The sequence below is a fragment of the Suricata suricatta genome, chromosome 5 (assembly GCF_006229205.1).
Source record: "Suricata suricatta isolate VVHF042 chromosome 5, meerkat_22Aug2017_6uvM2_HiC, whole genome shotgun sequence".
In the NCBI taxonomy this organism is placed as follows: domain Eukaryota; kingdom Metazoa; phylum Chordata; class Mammalia; order Carnivora; family Herpestidae; genus Suricata; species Suricata suricatta.
This window is the reverse complement of record NC_043704.1, coordinates 10723068-10739792: the sequence shown is the minus strand read 5'-3', so window position 1 is coordinate 10739792 and position 16725 is coordinate 10723068. Positions and strand designations below refer to the sequence as shown.

The following is a 16725-nucleotide window of genomic DNA, read 5'->3' as shown; positions in this document are numbered from 1 at the left end:
ACTCTTTCATAATGTCAACAGCTCTTCATAGTTGCAGGAGGATTCAAGCACGTGGAGTAAGGGTAAAAATAAGAGTAACATCTGTCAAGACCTACTATGATGCAGGCGAACAGGCTACGGGAGTAGAGGCTCTCAGAATGATTTACATCTATTCTCCCATTTTACCTTCATTTTCTACAAGTGATAGATCAGGATTCAAACCCACATCCCAGGCAGCCTATTAAAAACCTTAAAAGTGCAGTTTAAAAGAATCAAGAACAAACTTCAAAGAAGAAACACATGTGAGGTATATGAAGGGGGCGGTCCTAGTGAACCATGCCTTACTTGGCGTATCTGCTGATGCTGTGGACTTGAGAGGAAAAGCACTTGAGCAGACAATCATGCGAGCGGTCACTTACTTAGCGATGTACGCCCCTAAGTAGCTTCTAATCACTGTGTCCGTGGTGAGCAGGCAACTCTCAGGCAACGAAATAATCACCTGTCCCTCCTTACCAAAGAAGAAAGTAAAGTTTAGAACACCCACGCTTTGAGAAGGACCTGTGAATGTAAGTTCTGTGAAGGCCCTGGGCCCACGATCGCGTCCTAAGAACCCAGCGAAAGCCAGCCGCGGACACTGAAGAGCCCCGGCAGTCTGGCTCCCAAGTCCCGGGCTCAGCGAATGCAGGGGAGACTGCTCCAACGGCAGGGACCGCAGCCCCACCGACAATCAAAGGTGACTCATGTGACACACCGCCAGCAGTCAGCCTTTCACCAGCACATATGGAAACACGGACAACTCGCATCACATTGTTCCTTAACTTTCTTACACCAGGTGATAGTGCTAGCTGTGGGAAACGGCAGAAACCACTCCATCTGGCGAAATCCATGCGTCCAGGGACTACTCCCAGCAACGGCCTAGTCTCCATACCACCTGTGCCAACTAGACAAAGAAACGGCAGCCTGCCCACACAAGGGTCTCATTTTACTACCTGCAAAAGTGTAGCTCTGAGTTCCTCCCGCTGAGACAGAACACAGAAAGAAAAATTAAGATGTCAAGAAATAGACACCAGGAAAAAATAAAGCATTAAGAAGGCAGATGTTAATTAAGATCCTGGCTTTCATTATAACGGGCATCAAAGCTGGTTAAAAGTCTCAGCCAAAAGTCTTTTGGGTTCAATTTCTGGTTTCAACATTTGTAAATCAAGATCAAGTTGGATGGTCCCTAGAGTCCCCTTCTCTTCCAACAGCCCATGATTTTCTGACTTAAAAATAAAAAGGCACTTAATAAAATGCTCTGTATCTTGACTGGAATAAATCTCTTCATCATCAACACTTAACAAATTAGACACTTAAAATCTGTGCATTTCACTGTGTGTAAAATATGTCCCTACTGTTCAAAAGGTTTAACAGAAAGCCGTATTTGAACGCAGATGTGAAGCAACTGCCAATTATCATTTCAGAATCTAAACAAAGACGACCTGTATTTGCTGCTTTAGACGTGAAGCATTTAGACATTTCTCCTCCGGAATAGAGCACAGTAAATTACATGTTCTCTCAAAAAATACAAATACTATGGGCTGCCTCGGTGGCTCAGTCAGCTAAGTGTCTGACTCTTGATTTTGGCTCTGGTCATGAGCCACACTGAGCATGGAAACTGTTTCAGATTCTCTCTCCCTCTCTCTCTATCAAAAAATAAATAAATAAAAATATCATACAATGTGACTGTACTCAATATTATTGAATCGTACACTTAAAAATGGCTAAAATGGTAAATTTTGTCATATATATTTTACCACAATGTAAAACTTTTACATTGTAAAAATAAAAGTACCATAATAGAGTTCTACATTAAATGGTACTCTTTAAGTGAAATATGTGTACACAGCTGGATTTTATAATTAAGGAACTAAAAATAAATTAGGGGATTAACTTCGAGCTTTATAGAAAATGGTGCATTGAATGTCCTTTAAATAGCACAGAAAGAACTAAAATGGACCTGGGAGACCACCTATATCCCTATGTCACCTACCTTGTTTTTCAGGTGAGGAAACAAGCCGGGGGGTGGGGGGCCTGGGGGGTCTCAAGCTGAAGGCCGCCCCGCCCTGCGCCCGGGACAGGCTCCGAGGCTCCGCCCCCTGCTCCCTCAGGCTGCACTCACACACCCCGCACAGCCTGCTTTATACAGTTTGCTGCAGCAGAGTCGGCTAGCTGCCAGCCCAACGTGCCTTCTCCCTCCTGCCCTCAACGCAACCGTGTGTGGAGGGGGCCAGGGCAAGGACGGTCCCACCTCCCTCGAAGCCAGCTGGGCTGTGCGCCTGCTCACTGTGGACGCGATGGGGTTGGAATTTCCTTAAAAGAAGGAAGCCTGCCCTTCCGCACGCCCTGGCTCCATGCTGTCCAAGCTCTAGGAGCCAGACCGTGGACCTGAGCGTGCCGGGCTTCCTGGAGGATGTGCACAGAAAAGCTGGAAGGGGCCTGGGCCTCCAGCGGCCTGGGACCACCACACCAGCCCAGATCCGCCTTTCCAGGCTTGTTTACTTGACAGCAAAATAAACTGCTGCTGCGTTTAAGCACTGTTACTTTGGGTTTGTCTCTCAGATGCAGCAACCTTAATCCTAACAGACACAATTATATCCAAACCTATAAAGGTAAAAAATGGCTGTGTGTCTGAAATATTTTTAATTCACTTGATCTGAACACAAAAACAAAGCAGCAAAATCTACATTAGGTTTCAAGGAGATGAGAAATTCTCACCCGCAGGGATGTTTTGCTCATCAGCCCTCTTCCTGTACCTAAGACACAAAAAGAAAAAAATAAAAAGGGTAAATCCTATGGTATCTTCAAGATCTCAAGGATATCATTTTGAATAAAAAAAAATGTGATTGAACTTCAAAACTGCACAAAGCTAGAGCTGGGCATCGCTCATTCTTTGACTCCCAGGGGAAACAGAGGGTCAAGGAGCTGTTCTGGAAAACGTCCTGACCTCCTTTTGCATTCGTAATCCTTGAAGAGCAAAGAGCCAAGACCTAAAGAGAATCGACTTTTCACACATCTGCTGAGGTGTCTCTTACAGGCCCCTTCGAGCTGGACCCTCTCTCCTGGGGCCTACCAGCCGTGCTGGGGGCCTGCTCTTGATGCCCCCCCAAGCTGAGAGGCCGGACCCTCAGCTGCTCTTACCTACTACCAGGCCAGCCTTCTCATGATGATCTTGAGATTCCTTTGGCTGGCTGGCCAGGAAAACCCACTCGGGTCCCACAAAGACTGCAGACGACAGCCTCCCCTCCCCGACCATGAAAGCCATTAGACTGCCCTTGGCCAGGTGAGCTCAGCAGGTACCAGGACCACCGGCTCCTCCCTGTGAACCAACGCCTCAGCTAGAGCAGTCACAGCAAGTTAACTTCCCCAGCTGCACTGTCAACACCACCAACACCCGAAATTAACCCTTTCAAGCCAAAGGCTGCCTTCCCGTCACAGTCAGGTTACGGCTTTGCCGGCAGGCCTAGGTACCTATGACCTATAATTGTTATATGAGGTCCAGAATATTCATCTTCTCAAATTCATACTTCTTGATCTTCTTATCTCTCAGCGCGGAAGGAATATAATTCAGCAGAGCTCATTCCCTGCAGGACAACTGGCAGCTCCTACTTCATGGATGGAGTAGTCTGGGATTGGCCTGGCTGTGCATTTGGGCTGTCTGTGCCTCGGGTGTCTCTTTGCCTTAAGAAGGACAGGATTAAGATGATCAAGCAGGGATTGGAATATGTTTAAATGGAATGCCTGAAAATAAGTAACCTGTCTATAATTTGGAGCGGTCCAAATTATGCCTACTTCATGCCTTGAGTCCTGGATCAGGTGTCTGCCAAGTCTGATTTGAGGAGTCATAACTCATCTCTCCACCCCGAAGCGTACTATCTGTTCACTATTTGGTTTTAAGAAGTTATTTAAATATCTTCTGTATGTCCCACAGCAGAGTTAATCATCCCTGGGAGTCAGAACCCCTCCTGGAACCAATTACTAATGGGAGGACTTTTTTCTACAGGGTCATCCTTAAAAGACCTGTGTACTAAAATCTAAGTGGAAATTTCTCTTCAAATATATGAACAGAACCTGGCATATGAAACAAATCTGGAAGATATTTCACATGTATTTCTACAACATAGCATCAATATCAGAAAGCAAATCATAGGAACCTGCACTTATTAAGGCAAAGAAGGAGATGGTCACTAGGATCTTATAAAAGTAGAGCTTATTACAGACTTCCCAGCACCTTAAAGTTCTGCGATCATAAGTCTAACTGCGAGACCCAGATTGGTCAGTGCTTTTGGTGCCAAAAGGAAATACTAGGGTCAGTACTCAGAGCATAAATCAGGTGAGAGTCTGAAGACTGAATCCTGCTTGCAACTTAAGAGCCTTGCCTTGTCCCTCCACAAACTAAAATTAAATACCCAGAATTGTTTCCAAAAATGTTCCCTCTTATCAGAATAAGAGCTAAAAATATATATAACATTTAAAGAAGATATGTTGAAATCACAACCCACAATGTGATGGTGTTAGGAACTGTGGCCTTTGGTAAGCGATTAGGTCACAGGATGGAGCCCTCACGAACGGGACTTGGAGCCTATGACAACAGTAGGAAGAGACCGGAAAGCCTGTCCAGCTCCCTGCTCTCCAATACGCGAGGACCCAACACAAAGATAGCAATTTGTAAACCTGGAATTAGTCCTCACCACACACTAAATCTGCCCATGCCATGATCTTGGACTTCCCAGCCCTCAGAACGGTGAGAAAGAAATTGCTGGTTAAGCTACCCAGTCTGTGGGAATTTGTTATAGCAGCCCAAACTAACTAAGACAGAGGTTCGTCACCCTTAGAAAAGTAAGTGGCTATGAACATTACCAAACCGTTTTGCTTTAGCTTCTCTGTGACCATGAATCTGAGGGAGGGCCCAGAGAGACTTGTTCCAACTAAAAATGGTAACTCTTTACTACTCCAAATTATAGACAGAATACTTATTTTTAGGCATTCCATTTAAACATACGCCAATCCCTGCTTGATCATTTTAATCCTGCCCTTCTTAAGGCAAAGAGACATCCAAGGCACAGACAGGCCAAATGCACAAGTCCACACCTAACACTATTTTCTCTGGATCATCGTGTGAGGAACTCCATGCGGTCAAATCTAAGAGCATGGCTTTTACTATTCTGTGTGCTTCTGGACACACAGAAACAGAAAGTTAAACATTCTGTTAGCGTTTAAGATGGTAAATGGTTTACCATCATAAATAGGAGCACCCCAAACAGATAATGGCAAAGATTTTAGCCCAAAGTCCCCATTTGTAACTAACACATAGGAAATAACTACACACATCACCTCATTCAACCAGGGCCACACATGGTCAATTTATTTATCTTGGTGATGTATAAGGAAGTTAATCTGCTCGAAGTTAAGTTATGTAATAGGTACTTAATCATCTGAGCAGCCAAAAGGAGCACTCAAGAGGCATACGATTTAATTTTCCGTAAGGTAAGTGTCCTGTACCTGCCTCCGATACAGAACTTCAAGCCCCTGAAGCTGTCTCTATGGAACCCCAGACCCAGAATCCTTCTGAAGAGCATCCTGGTCCTTCCCATGGATACTTCAAGCCCACTTCCGGACAGAATTGGGTGGTGGTGTATGCGGGCACACACCCAGAGCAAGCTGCCAACTTTTATGAGAGAATGTTCCAGAAGAAAATGCTAATCCAAACGCTATATCAAACTCAACTCCAGAAAATTATGTTAATTGGCCTCTGCCTAGGTGACTGTTGAAGCTACGGCCACACAGAGGGCTCCTCCTCTAACACGTGGGGCCCACAGCCACATGCAGCTAAGGCCTCCCTGGGACCGCTCTCCTCCAGCCACACCATCAGAGAATGAGCACCTCCGCTGGCTGCTTGGAAAATTATTTGGACTCACCTGAGCTCTGGGATAATCCCATCAGCCTGCATGGTTTGAAAAACCCCATGAGGCCGCCATAAGCGTGATGATAAGGACACCAATTACACTACATAAAAGTCTTCCCGATGAAGACCCAACAGGACATTTCCCTCAGGTCTCCGTTCCGGGCATCCCTGCACTTCTGCTGAGTAAACAATGCAGTTTTGTTTACAGAACACAAAGACTCAGGCGTTGATCATATAAATTGGCGGCTGTAAAGACAAGTCGAATTTGTGGCTCACCTTCCAGGCAGACAACAAGATTTCAGAATCAGGGCTTTTATGTGTTCTTCTTATCCCTACCTTCACCTTATTTTTCTATGCTCATTTTCCTTTTAGAATTTTTGATATTATTTCACCACTTGGGAATTTCTCCCCATCAGCCACTTCAACTTATTTTTAGAACAAGGTGAAGGATAAATAATTAGGGCTACAAAGCAGGAAGCCTGACACACAGAAGATGTGCCCCAGCGAGAATACAGCCCCCCTTGAAGAACTACCCCCCCTTTCCTATCGCCAGGGCCCACATGTCTCCCACATGAGAAATCATGAGACTTTAACAACAGGCCTTACCTGGAAAACAAGCCGGTATTAAGTTTGTATCTTCAAACTTTCTATCTTTCAGCCACTTCTTAAGCTCTATAAATTCAGGCTTGTAACTCTCACTCACTAGTCAAGAGAACAAAAGAAGAAATGGAGAATAAGATCAATATATAATCAGATCACCATTTAAAAAGTAATAGTCTCAGACAGGCAGTCATATTATAAGAGAATAAATTTTAAAACATGCCTAAATAATGTGAACTAAAAACACCAAAAACCATGATCATCTCAAAGATTCAGGAAAAGCATTTGATAAAATCTAACATTCATTCCTGATAAATAATGCCAACAAGCAAGGATAGAATTTCCTCAACCTGATAAAGACTATCTAACAAAACACCTAACAGTTTACACACCTGATGAAAAATTAAAGGCTTTCCCCCTAACATCAGGAACAAGACAAGCAAGTCTGTTCTCCAAACTTCTGTTCAAGAGTGTACTAGTGGATCCAGCCAGTGTAAGAAGGAAATAAAAATAAATAAAAGGCATCTATTATGAACTGAATTTTGTGTACCCCCAAAATTCTTATGTTGAAGTCTATCCCTCAATACCTCAGAATATGACCTTATTTAGAGATTGGTTCTTTACATAAGAATCAAGTTAAAATGCAGTCATTAGGGTGGCGGACTAGTGTCATTATATAAAAGATTGGACACGGGCATGCATGGAGGGAAGATGACAGAAGAGATACAGGAAGATAGCCATCTACAAGCCAGGGAGAAAGGCCTGGAAAAGATGTTTCCTTCTTAGCCCTGGGAGGACACCAATCCTGCTAAACACCTTGACTTCTAGCCTCCAGAACTGTGAGACTGGGAAACTGACAGCTGTAAAGGCCTATATGGAAAAAGAGGAGCCAATTAAAAAACAGGCAAAGGACTTGAAGAGATATTTCTCCAATAATGGTACAAATTTCACCATGGTGGATGAATTCATTTTTTAAAGTTCAACATCACTAATCAGTAGGGAAATGCAAACTGGAACTGCAATGTGCAGGATGCCTGGGTGGCTCAGTCAGTTTGCATCCAACTCTTGGTTTAAGCTCAGGTCATGATCTCACAGTTCGTGAATCTGAGCCCCGCACTGGGCTCCATGCTGATGTGTGGAGCCTACTTGGGATTCTCTCTCTCTCTACCTCTCCCCTTCTCATGTTCTCTCTCTCTCTCAAAATAAGTAAATAAATAAAATTTTAAAATTAAAAAACCTATAATGTGCACATTAGGATGGCTACTATTAAAAAAAATCATAAAATAGAAAGTGTTGACAAAGATGTGGAAAATTTGGAACTATTGAGCACTGTTGGTAGAAAGGCAAAATGGTGCAGCCAGTATGGAAACCAATATGGTGATTCCTCAAAAGATTAAAAATAGAACTGACCCAGCAACTCCAATTCTGAGTATATCTCCAGAATAGAAAGCAGCACCTCAGAGATATTTTCCCATGTTTATAGCAGCATTACTCATAATGGGCAAGAGGTAGAAAAAAATGAAATATCCACAGATAGATGGATAAAGAGAATGTGGCGTATATAAAATGGAATATTATTCAGCCATAAAAAGGAAGGAAATTCTGATAACACACTAGATAGATGACTCTTGAGGGCATTATGCAAAGTGGAAATAAGCCAGACACAAAAGATAAATACTATATGATTATTTATATTGGGTATCTAGAATATACCCTTATATAGGGTATCTAGAATAGTCAAACTCATTGAAACAGAAAGCGGAGTGGTAGTTGCTAAGGGCGAGGGAAAAGTGAAGAATGAGGAGTTAACTACTTAATGGGTACAGAATCGCAGTTCTACAAGCTGAAAAAAGTTCTGGAGATTCATCGCACAATATGAGCATATTTAACACTCAGGACTACACTTAAAAATGGTTACAATGGTAAATTTTTAAGTTATGTACATTTTACCACAATTAAAAATAATTTTTAAAAGATCTCAAGTCAATAACATGAATAAATGGAGAAATATACCTTGTTTATGGGTTAGAAGACTCAACATTGTCAAAATGTCAAATTCTCCCCAAAGATTCAATATAATCCCAATCAAAATTCAAGCAGGCATTTTTAAAAATTGACAAAATGATTCTAAAATCCATAGGGAAATGCAAAGGACCTACAATAGTCAAATCCACTTTGAAATACTGATTTCAAAACTTATTATAGCTATAGTAACCAAGATTATTGAAAATGTCATCAAAACTAATAAATCAATGGAAAAGAATAGACAATCCAAAAACAGACCCATACATGTATGAATAGATGATTTTTTTTACAAAGGTGCAAAAGCAATTCAGTGGGTAAAGGATAATTTTTTCAATAAATGTTGCTGAAACATGTGGACCTACATAAGCAAAAAAAGATGAACTTAGTCCTGTCTTGTACCATCTATAAAAATTAACTCAAAATTAATCACAGATGTAAATATAAACCTAGGACTATTAAACTGCTACTAGAAAACATACTATAAAATCTTTGCAACCCAGGCTTATGCAAATTTTTTAGGTACAACATCAAAAGGAAGATCCCTAAAACAGCAAATTGATAAACAGGACTTTATTATAAATTTCTGTTCTTCAAAAGAAGGATACTGTTAAGAGCAAACACAAGATAATTGAAAATATTTGCAAAACACCTATCTGATCAAAGACTTATATCCAGAATATCTAAAGAACACTCAGTAGTCAAGAAAAAGAAAACAAGACTTTTTTTCCCAAGAAGACATACAGATGGCCAACATACACATGAGAAGATGCTCAACATCACTCAGCGTCAGGGAAATGCAAATCAAAACCACATGAGGTATCACCTCACACCTGTGATATTAGAGTGGCTAAAGTCAAAACCACAAAAACAACAGGTGTGAGTGGACACGTGGAGAAAAGGAACACTTATGCACTGCTGAATGCTAACTGGTGCGGCCACTGACAAGGAGAGTAGAGAGCTTCCTCAAAAAATTAAAACCAGGAAAAAAAAATAAAAATAGGGTTACCATATGACTCAGTAATCCCACTACTGGGTATTTACCCAAAGAATACAAAAACACTAATTCCAAAAGATACATGCACCCCTATGTTTATTGCAGAGTTATTTACAATAGCCAAATTATGAAAGCAGCTCAAGTGTTCACTGACAAGATAAATGGATAAAGAAGAGGTACTACACACACACACACACACACACACACACACAATGCAATATTACTTATCCAAATTTAAAAAAAAAAAGAATGAGGGGCACCTGGGTGGCTCAGTTGGTTAAGCATCTGGCTTTAGCTCAGGTCATGATCTCACGGTTGATGGGTTCGAGCCCCGCGTCGGGCTCTGTGCTGACAGCTAGCTCAGAGCCTGGAGCCTGCTTCTAGTTCTGTGTCTCCTTCTCTCTCTGCCCCTCCCCCTCTCATGCTCTGTCTCTCTCTGTATCAAAAATAAATAAAACATTAAAAAAAAACTTAAAAAAAAAGAATGAAATCTTGCCATTTACAACAACATGGATGGATCTAGAGGATATAATGCTAAGTGAAGTAAGTCAGAGAAAGACAAACACCATATGATTCCACTCACATGGAATTTAAGAAACAAACAAAGAAAAAAAGAGATAAATAAAAAAACAAACTCGTAAATACAGAGAACAAATCATGGTTACAGAGAGAAGGTGGGTAGGGGGTGGGGGAAGCAGGTGATGGGGATTAAGAGTGAACTTATGATGAGCACTAAGTAATGTGGAGAATTGTGCAATCACTATATTGTACACCTGAAGCTAGTATAACACTGAATGTTAATTGTACTGGAATTTTAAAAATTAAATAAGTTACAAATAAATTAAAATTAGCATTTTCAGCTCAAAAAACAATAAAAGAATAATAGTGCAAAAAGATATATAGAAGAGAATTTACTAAGACGTGTCATAAAAAATCAATATGTAGAAATCAATAGCCATCACAAGTACAAATAAGAGACAGATAGAAAATGTAATGGAAGACAATGCCTTTCTTACCATAACCAGAAAACAAAATTAAAGAAGAAGATGAAAAAGAAAACAACCTAATAAAAACATGGGCAAAAGATCTAAACAGTTAACCAAAGAATGCTTATATAAATGGCAAATAAGACCACCGGTCATTAGGAAAACACACATCAAAACCATGATATCACAGTACTTCTACCCATTAGGACGGCTATAATCAAAAAGACAGACAATAAGAAATGCCAGAAAAAATGTGGAGCAACTGGAACTCTCACTAACTGCTGGTGGAAATTATACAACCAAGCTGAAAAACAGTTTGGCAATTTCTTTAAAAGTTAAACATACATCTATCATATGATCCAGTCTTTCTACTCCTAGGTACTGACCCAAGAGAAGAGAAATCATGTGTCCATGCAAAAGCAAAGACTTGTACATAAATGTTCCTAACAGCTTTATTTTAACAGGTTTAAAAAAAAATGAAAATGACCCAAATGTACATGAACAGGACAAACAAATCATGGAATGTATTCAGCAATAAAAAACAATGAATATCGATACAAACTATTATCTCAAAATAACTATGTTAAGTAAAAGAAGCCAAATACTATATATTACGATTATATGACATACTATATGAAAATACAAAACATAAATAAATCGATAGTGACAAAGAGCAGATCATTGGTGGCCTGGAAGAGCGGTGTGATTAAAGAGGGGCAAAAGGAAAGGATTACAAGAGGAAACAAGCAAACTTCTTGAGATGGATGGATATGTTCATTATCTTGACTGTGGCGACAGTTTCCTGTGTGGACATACATGTCAAAATCTATCTAATTATACGCTTTGATATGTGGCATTCAATATATGTCAATTATACCTCAATAAAACCTTTCTAAAAACACAATTCAAAATATAAGGCTTCCAAAATATGTTACCAGAAACTAGAAAATAGATTTTACAGTAAGACCATTTAATCAGTGAGCAATTACTACATACACAGCACTATGTTAACAGCGGGGAATGTTCAACAAGTTCTTCCACCTCAGAAATTAACATCTTAGTTAGGAAGTAAGACTTCCATGGGACACAACTGAAAAACCAGTAGGTCATTAAGAATAACACCCAGGGGCGCCTGGGTGGCTTAGTCGGTTGAGCAGTCGACTTCCGCTCAAGTCATGATCTCAGTCTTATGGGTTCGAGCCCCGCGTCGGGCTCTGTGCTGACAGCTCCGAGCCTGGAGCCTGCTTCAGATTCTGTGTCTCCCTCTCTCTGCCCCTCCCCCGCTCACTCTTTCTTTCTCTCTCTCTCAAAATAAAATAAAGACATAAAAAAAAATTAGAAAAAAAAAGAATAACACCCAATAAGCATCATAGCAAAGGGTGACATTAGTAAAAACTGAAAATGGCATTACCAAAAAAATAAGATCTCAGCTCAGTCTTAAAGGTTGGAGAAAAGCTGAATAAGCAAAGGAAAATGGCTCCTTTGACTGAAGAAGGATTTGGAGGAAGAGCAGAGGGAGACAATGTGGGGTGTGCCCAGGGAGCGGCGAGTAGAGAACATACGTCTGGTGCGTGCAGCGGCAGCGTGAAGCCTCCTCATGAGGGAGGTAATGTCAGGGACGAGGAGTTCAGGTAGCATGCAAAATGGAATGAGGATCCCTGGAGGCTCTTAAGCCAAAAAGGCAACATGAGAATCGTCCCTTGGGAAAGTTAGTCTGAGAGCAACAGATGGAAAAACAAGCAAGGAAGGGAAACAAGGGTGTAGATAAACCGGCAAAGAGCCAGCTGAAATCATCTTCTGGTAGTAGAACGGAGAGGAGAAGCTACCTAACGAAAACCAGACAAGATTTAGTAGGACATTGGCTAGAGAGAGCAAAGAAAGAAATAGGAAAGGGCTGCCTCAGTTGGTGCTGACAGGCTTGGGATCAAGTCAGAAAAGTTTTATTAATTTTTATCAAAAATAACAGCTGCAGTTGTTGGCCAAGCAATTCCACACACAATGTCTTACTCAGACTCAGTTATACTGAATCTGAAATGATGAGTTTATATCCAAATGCTGATATGCTACAGGTGGCCGTAGGTCAAGAGAAAGGCCCGGACTGGAACAGAGACCTGGAGTCATTCCCAGAGAAGACAAAGGTGAAGCAATGAGACAAATATTGACATTCCCACAAGAGTTGAGAAGAACATAATGGTATTCCTAAAAACCAGTATCAAGAAATATTCCCTTTGAACACTGCTCATGTGCCTTTGAGAAAAGCTACGTGTGTCTCTTAATACCAGTCAACAAGAGATTCCTCTTCTTCATCACTGGCCCCAAAAGATCAAAACCGTACCTCCTCCTGATACAGAACTTCGGAAGAGTTTCCGTCTTCTGATCCGGCTTGTTCTTCCTCTTCCCATCTTCATACCAAAACTGCAGCTTCTGTCAGGTGCCCCATCGAACATGAAAGCTTTTTCTTTGCCTTTCTTTCCACTTGTATGATAAGCATTGTTCTTTGTACCTACAAGGATTCAAATACACAAGCTTATATTATTTAGTAAACCTTTCTCTAGGGTTTTGTACACAAAACATTTATACTGTGAGCTAAATCATCACTCCTTAAGCAGTAAGGGACCACCCATTACACTGCTCTAAAACAGTTTTATGTTAAATTTTTTTTATGTTTTATTTATTTTTGATGCAGAGAGAGACAGAGCATGAGAGGGGGAGGGGCAGAGAGAGAAGGAGGCGCAGAAGCAGAAGCAGGCTCCAGGCTCCGAGCTGTCAGCACAGACCCTGACTCGGGGTTCGAACCCACGAATGTGAGATCTGACCTGAGCCGAAGTCGGAGGCTTAACCGACTGAGCCACCCAGGCGCCCCTAAAACAGTTTTATATTAAGGTCCTACTAAATACGGATTCGTCACCACAGTCCTCATAACTGATTCACAACTGCGTGCTTTGGTGACTTACGTATCTCAATTCAAATCAACATTTACCAAGCACCAACCTAACGCACTTCAAAAAATCAGTAGCCATAAAGATTCTATAAGCTAAAACGTCTTAGAGGAAAAAGGAAAAGATTCTGGGACGCCTGGGTGGCTCACTTGGTTAAGAGTCCAACCCTTGATTTCAACTCACGTCATGATCTCACAATTCATGAGTTTGAGCCCCACATTGGGCTCTGCATTGGGATTCTTTCTCTCCCTTTCTCTACTCCTCCTCTGCTCACACACACATGCTCTCTCTGTCTGTCTCTCTCTCTAAACAGCTGGGGTGTTTTTTTGTTATCCTCCTTCAATGTGAAGTCAAGTATTTGTTCTTACAACTAGAATCCAGAAATTGATATAAGTAAACGAGGGTTTGCAACAAATTACAGAGGGAATGAGAGCCAAGAAGGCAGACAAAACAAATGATCATAAAATCTACAATGACTATTGGAATATTACTCAGGGAACAAAAAGAACGAAATCTTGCCATTTGCAACGTGGATAGAACAAACTAGAATGTATTATGCTAAGCAAAGAAGTCAGAGAAACTCAAATATATTATTTCCATATGTGGAATTTTTTTTTAATGTTTATTTATTTTTGAGGGAGGCGGGCAGGGAGAGAGGGAGACACAATATCCGAAGCAGGCTCCAGGCTCTGAGCTGTCAGCACAGGCTGGACACAGGGCTAAACTCATGAACCTTGAGATCATGATCTAAGGGGAAGTGTGATGCTTAACCAACTGAGCCACCAAGGTGCTTTGATATGTATGGAATTTAAGAAACAAAAGAGATGGAGACACCTGGGCAGCTCAGTCAATTAAGCATCCGACTTCGGCTCAGGTCATGATCTCCTGGTTCCTGGCATCAAGCCCCACATTGGGCTCTGTGCTAACAGATGAGAGCCTGGAGCATGCTTTGGATTGTGTCTCCCTCTCTCTTTCTGCCCCTCCCTTGATTGCACTCTGTCTCTCTCTCAAAAATAGATAAATAAACACTTAAAAATTTTCTAAATAAAAACAAACAAAGCAGTGAACATAGGAGTATGGAAAGAAAAACAGAAGATAATAACAGAGAGGGTGGCAAATCATAAGAGACTCTGAAATAGGAGAATAAACTGAGGGTTGATGGAGGGGAGGTAGAGGGGGGGGGGATGAGTGAAATGGGTAACAGGCATTAGGGAGGGCACTTGTTGGGTGTTACTTATAAGTGATGAATCATTAAATTCTCCTGAAACCAATACTACACTATATATTAATAACGTGAACTTAAATTTTAAAATATGATATATTTTCCTGCTAAAAAATGACTATTGCAGTTTCTACATGCTATGTCTCTGGAAGCATAAGCATAAGAAATGAAATCGATTAAACACACCAGCATCGTACAGACAATGGGGTGGAGTATTACGCAGCCATTAATAAGGTATGTGCTGTGTTCAAGACACATTACTTGAAAAAATAAAGTTGCAGAACATTCAATGGTCCCTATCGGGTTTGCTTTTGACACACTCTGCATGTTTATAAGAGAATTTAAGGAAGGATATTCAAAAACGTGCCTGGGGAGGGAGCCTTTACTATTACTTTTGTATCCTCCTATCTCTGACTTACATACATCTAAACACCCAAGTGACATAACGTGAATATTGTGAATATTACTTAGGGGCATATGTATGCATTGTAACCACACGACTGGTTGTAAAATCTACTCATGAATACAGAAACCAGTATGAAGTCCAGGCCGGAGGACCGCCCCACCCCCGCAGTGGACGGTTCCCTGATCTACCCAAGGTCCCAGAGCCAACCAAGGGCGTCCCCTCCGGTGCCCAGCGCTCCGAGCGCCCGCACCAGGACGCCGGTGGCAGCGCGACGAACGGCACGGACCTCGCTCCCACAGGCACAGACTCGCGCGGGGGGCCGGGTCTCGGCCCCCGCGGTGCGATTTCCCGGCCGCCGCCCCCGCGCACCCGCAGCGCGACTCAACCGCGGTTTAAGGGGCTACACCCGCTGAGGGACGTCCAGAAGACGGGGGTTACTGCAGTCGCAGCGTAACGCCAGAGCTGCAGGGGGCCTGCGAGCTCAGCTGTTCTCTTCACACCCGACAGTGAAAACACACACGGAGGGCTCCAGCGCCCCCCAATCCCGGGACCCGGACCCCGGATTCACCACTTTCCGTCACCCCTTAGTCCTGCCGGCTCACCTCCGCGGCGGCGGCGCGCACAACGCGGCGCCTCAGACACACGTTGAGTTGAGGAACAAGCCAGAGCAGCTGCGGGAGACCAGCTCAGCCACGCCCGCTGCTGATCTGACCAATCTAAGTCCTCGGGCGCCCCGCGGACGTCTCGCGTCGCCGTGGTCACCACCTCCTCCTCCTCCTCCTCCTCCTCCTCCTCCTCCTCCTCCTCCTCCTCCTCCTTTTAGCGTGCGACTGCGCCTGCGCCTTCGCGCGCGCGTGCGCCCAGTGTCCCGGAAACGTCATGGCCGCCCCGCCCCGCCCCGCCCCGCCGGGGTCAGTGGTCAGAAAACCCAGCGGCCCCACGGCGAGGAAGCTCCGCTCCTTAGAGCTGGGCTGCAGAGTTCTGCCTTCCCTGATCGACGACACGAGACCGCTAGGGCGTGCGGCCCGACTCGGCCACTAAAGCCTCCAGGCTTCTCTTGATCCCTCTATCCACTGACTTCCGCCTCGCTCTAGGGCCCAGGTAGCATCCTAACAGGTAGCGTCAGGCCCTACCTGGCAACCTTTGCCTCGATCCCGCCCCGCCCTTCCCTTCGCCGGCCAGCCCAGCGTAGCCCCTTTGCTGGGTTACTTCGGCCCCACTTCACCTGCTTGGGCCTAGCTCTCCTAGTACCATCCTCTGTTAGAGGAATCCAAATTCTTCCTGGATATGGAGCTCAGTTTCTGCCTCCTTCCCCGCCTTGATTGCAATTTATGCTTAGTGACTTGCTTCCAAAGAGTACGTTGTGAAAAGGGGAGAAAATGAACAATAGAGAAATGTGATAGATCCTGCCATGATCACGTGATGAGGGTTAATAGTACTGTTGATGGCGGGTACTGGTAGTTCATCTATCTCTGTGGTATTGCTCCCCAAAACTCATAACCTCAGTTCCTCCTTGAGGAAAGTATCAGACAAACCCACAAACACCATGGCCATTGACAAATCTGTCAAAGTTCGTGTAAAAGAAATGACCACTGAGAATCTCTCATAAAGCAGAGAAAACTAAGGAGACATG

General features: G+C 42.9%; 1 protein-coding gene across 4 annotated transcripts in view; it reads right to left on the bottom strand.

The window, feature by feature from the left end:
* SETD4 (SET domain containing 4) overlaps positions 1-15832 on the bottom strand; it is a 45104-nt gene extending 29272 nt beyond the window's left edge. For all 4 annotated transcript variants that reach the window (XM_029938994.1, XM_029938991.1, XM_029938992.1 and 1 more), the window contains exons 1-5: positions 15695-15832; positions 12861-13028; positions 6527-6622; positions 2734-2771; positions 399-487 (exon numbers count right to left, since the gene is read on the bottom strand). In XM_029938994.1, coding sequence (XP_029794854.1) covers positions 399-487; positions 2734-2771; positions 6527-6622; positions 12861-12972 — 335 coding nt within the window. In that variant the 5' untranslated portion in view covers positions 12973-13028; positions 15695-15832. The remainder of the gene's footprint in view (positions 1-398; positions 488-2733; positions 2772-6526; positions 6623-12860; positions 13029-15694) is intronic.
* Between the last annotated feature and the right edge of the window lie 893 nt (positions 15833-16725).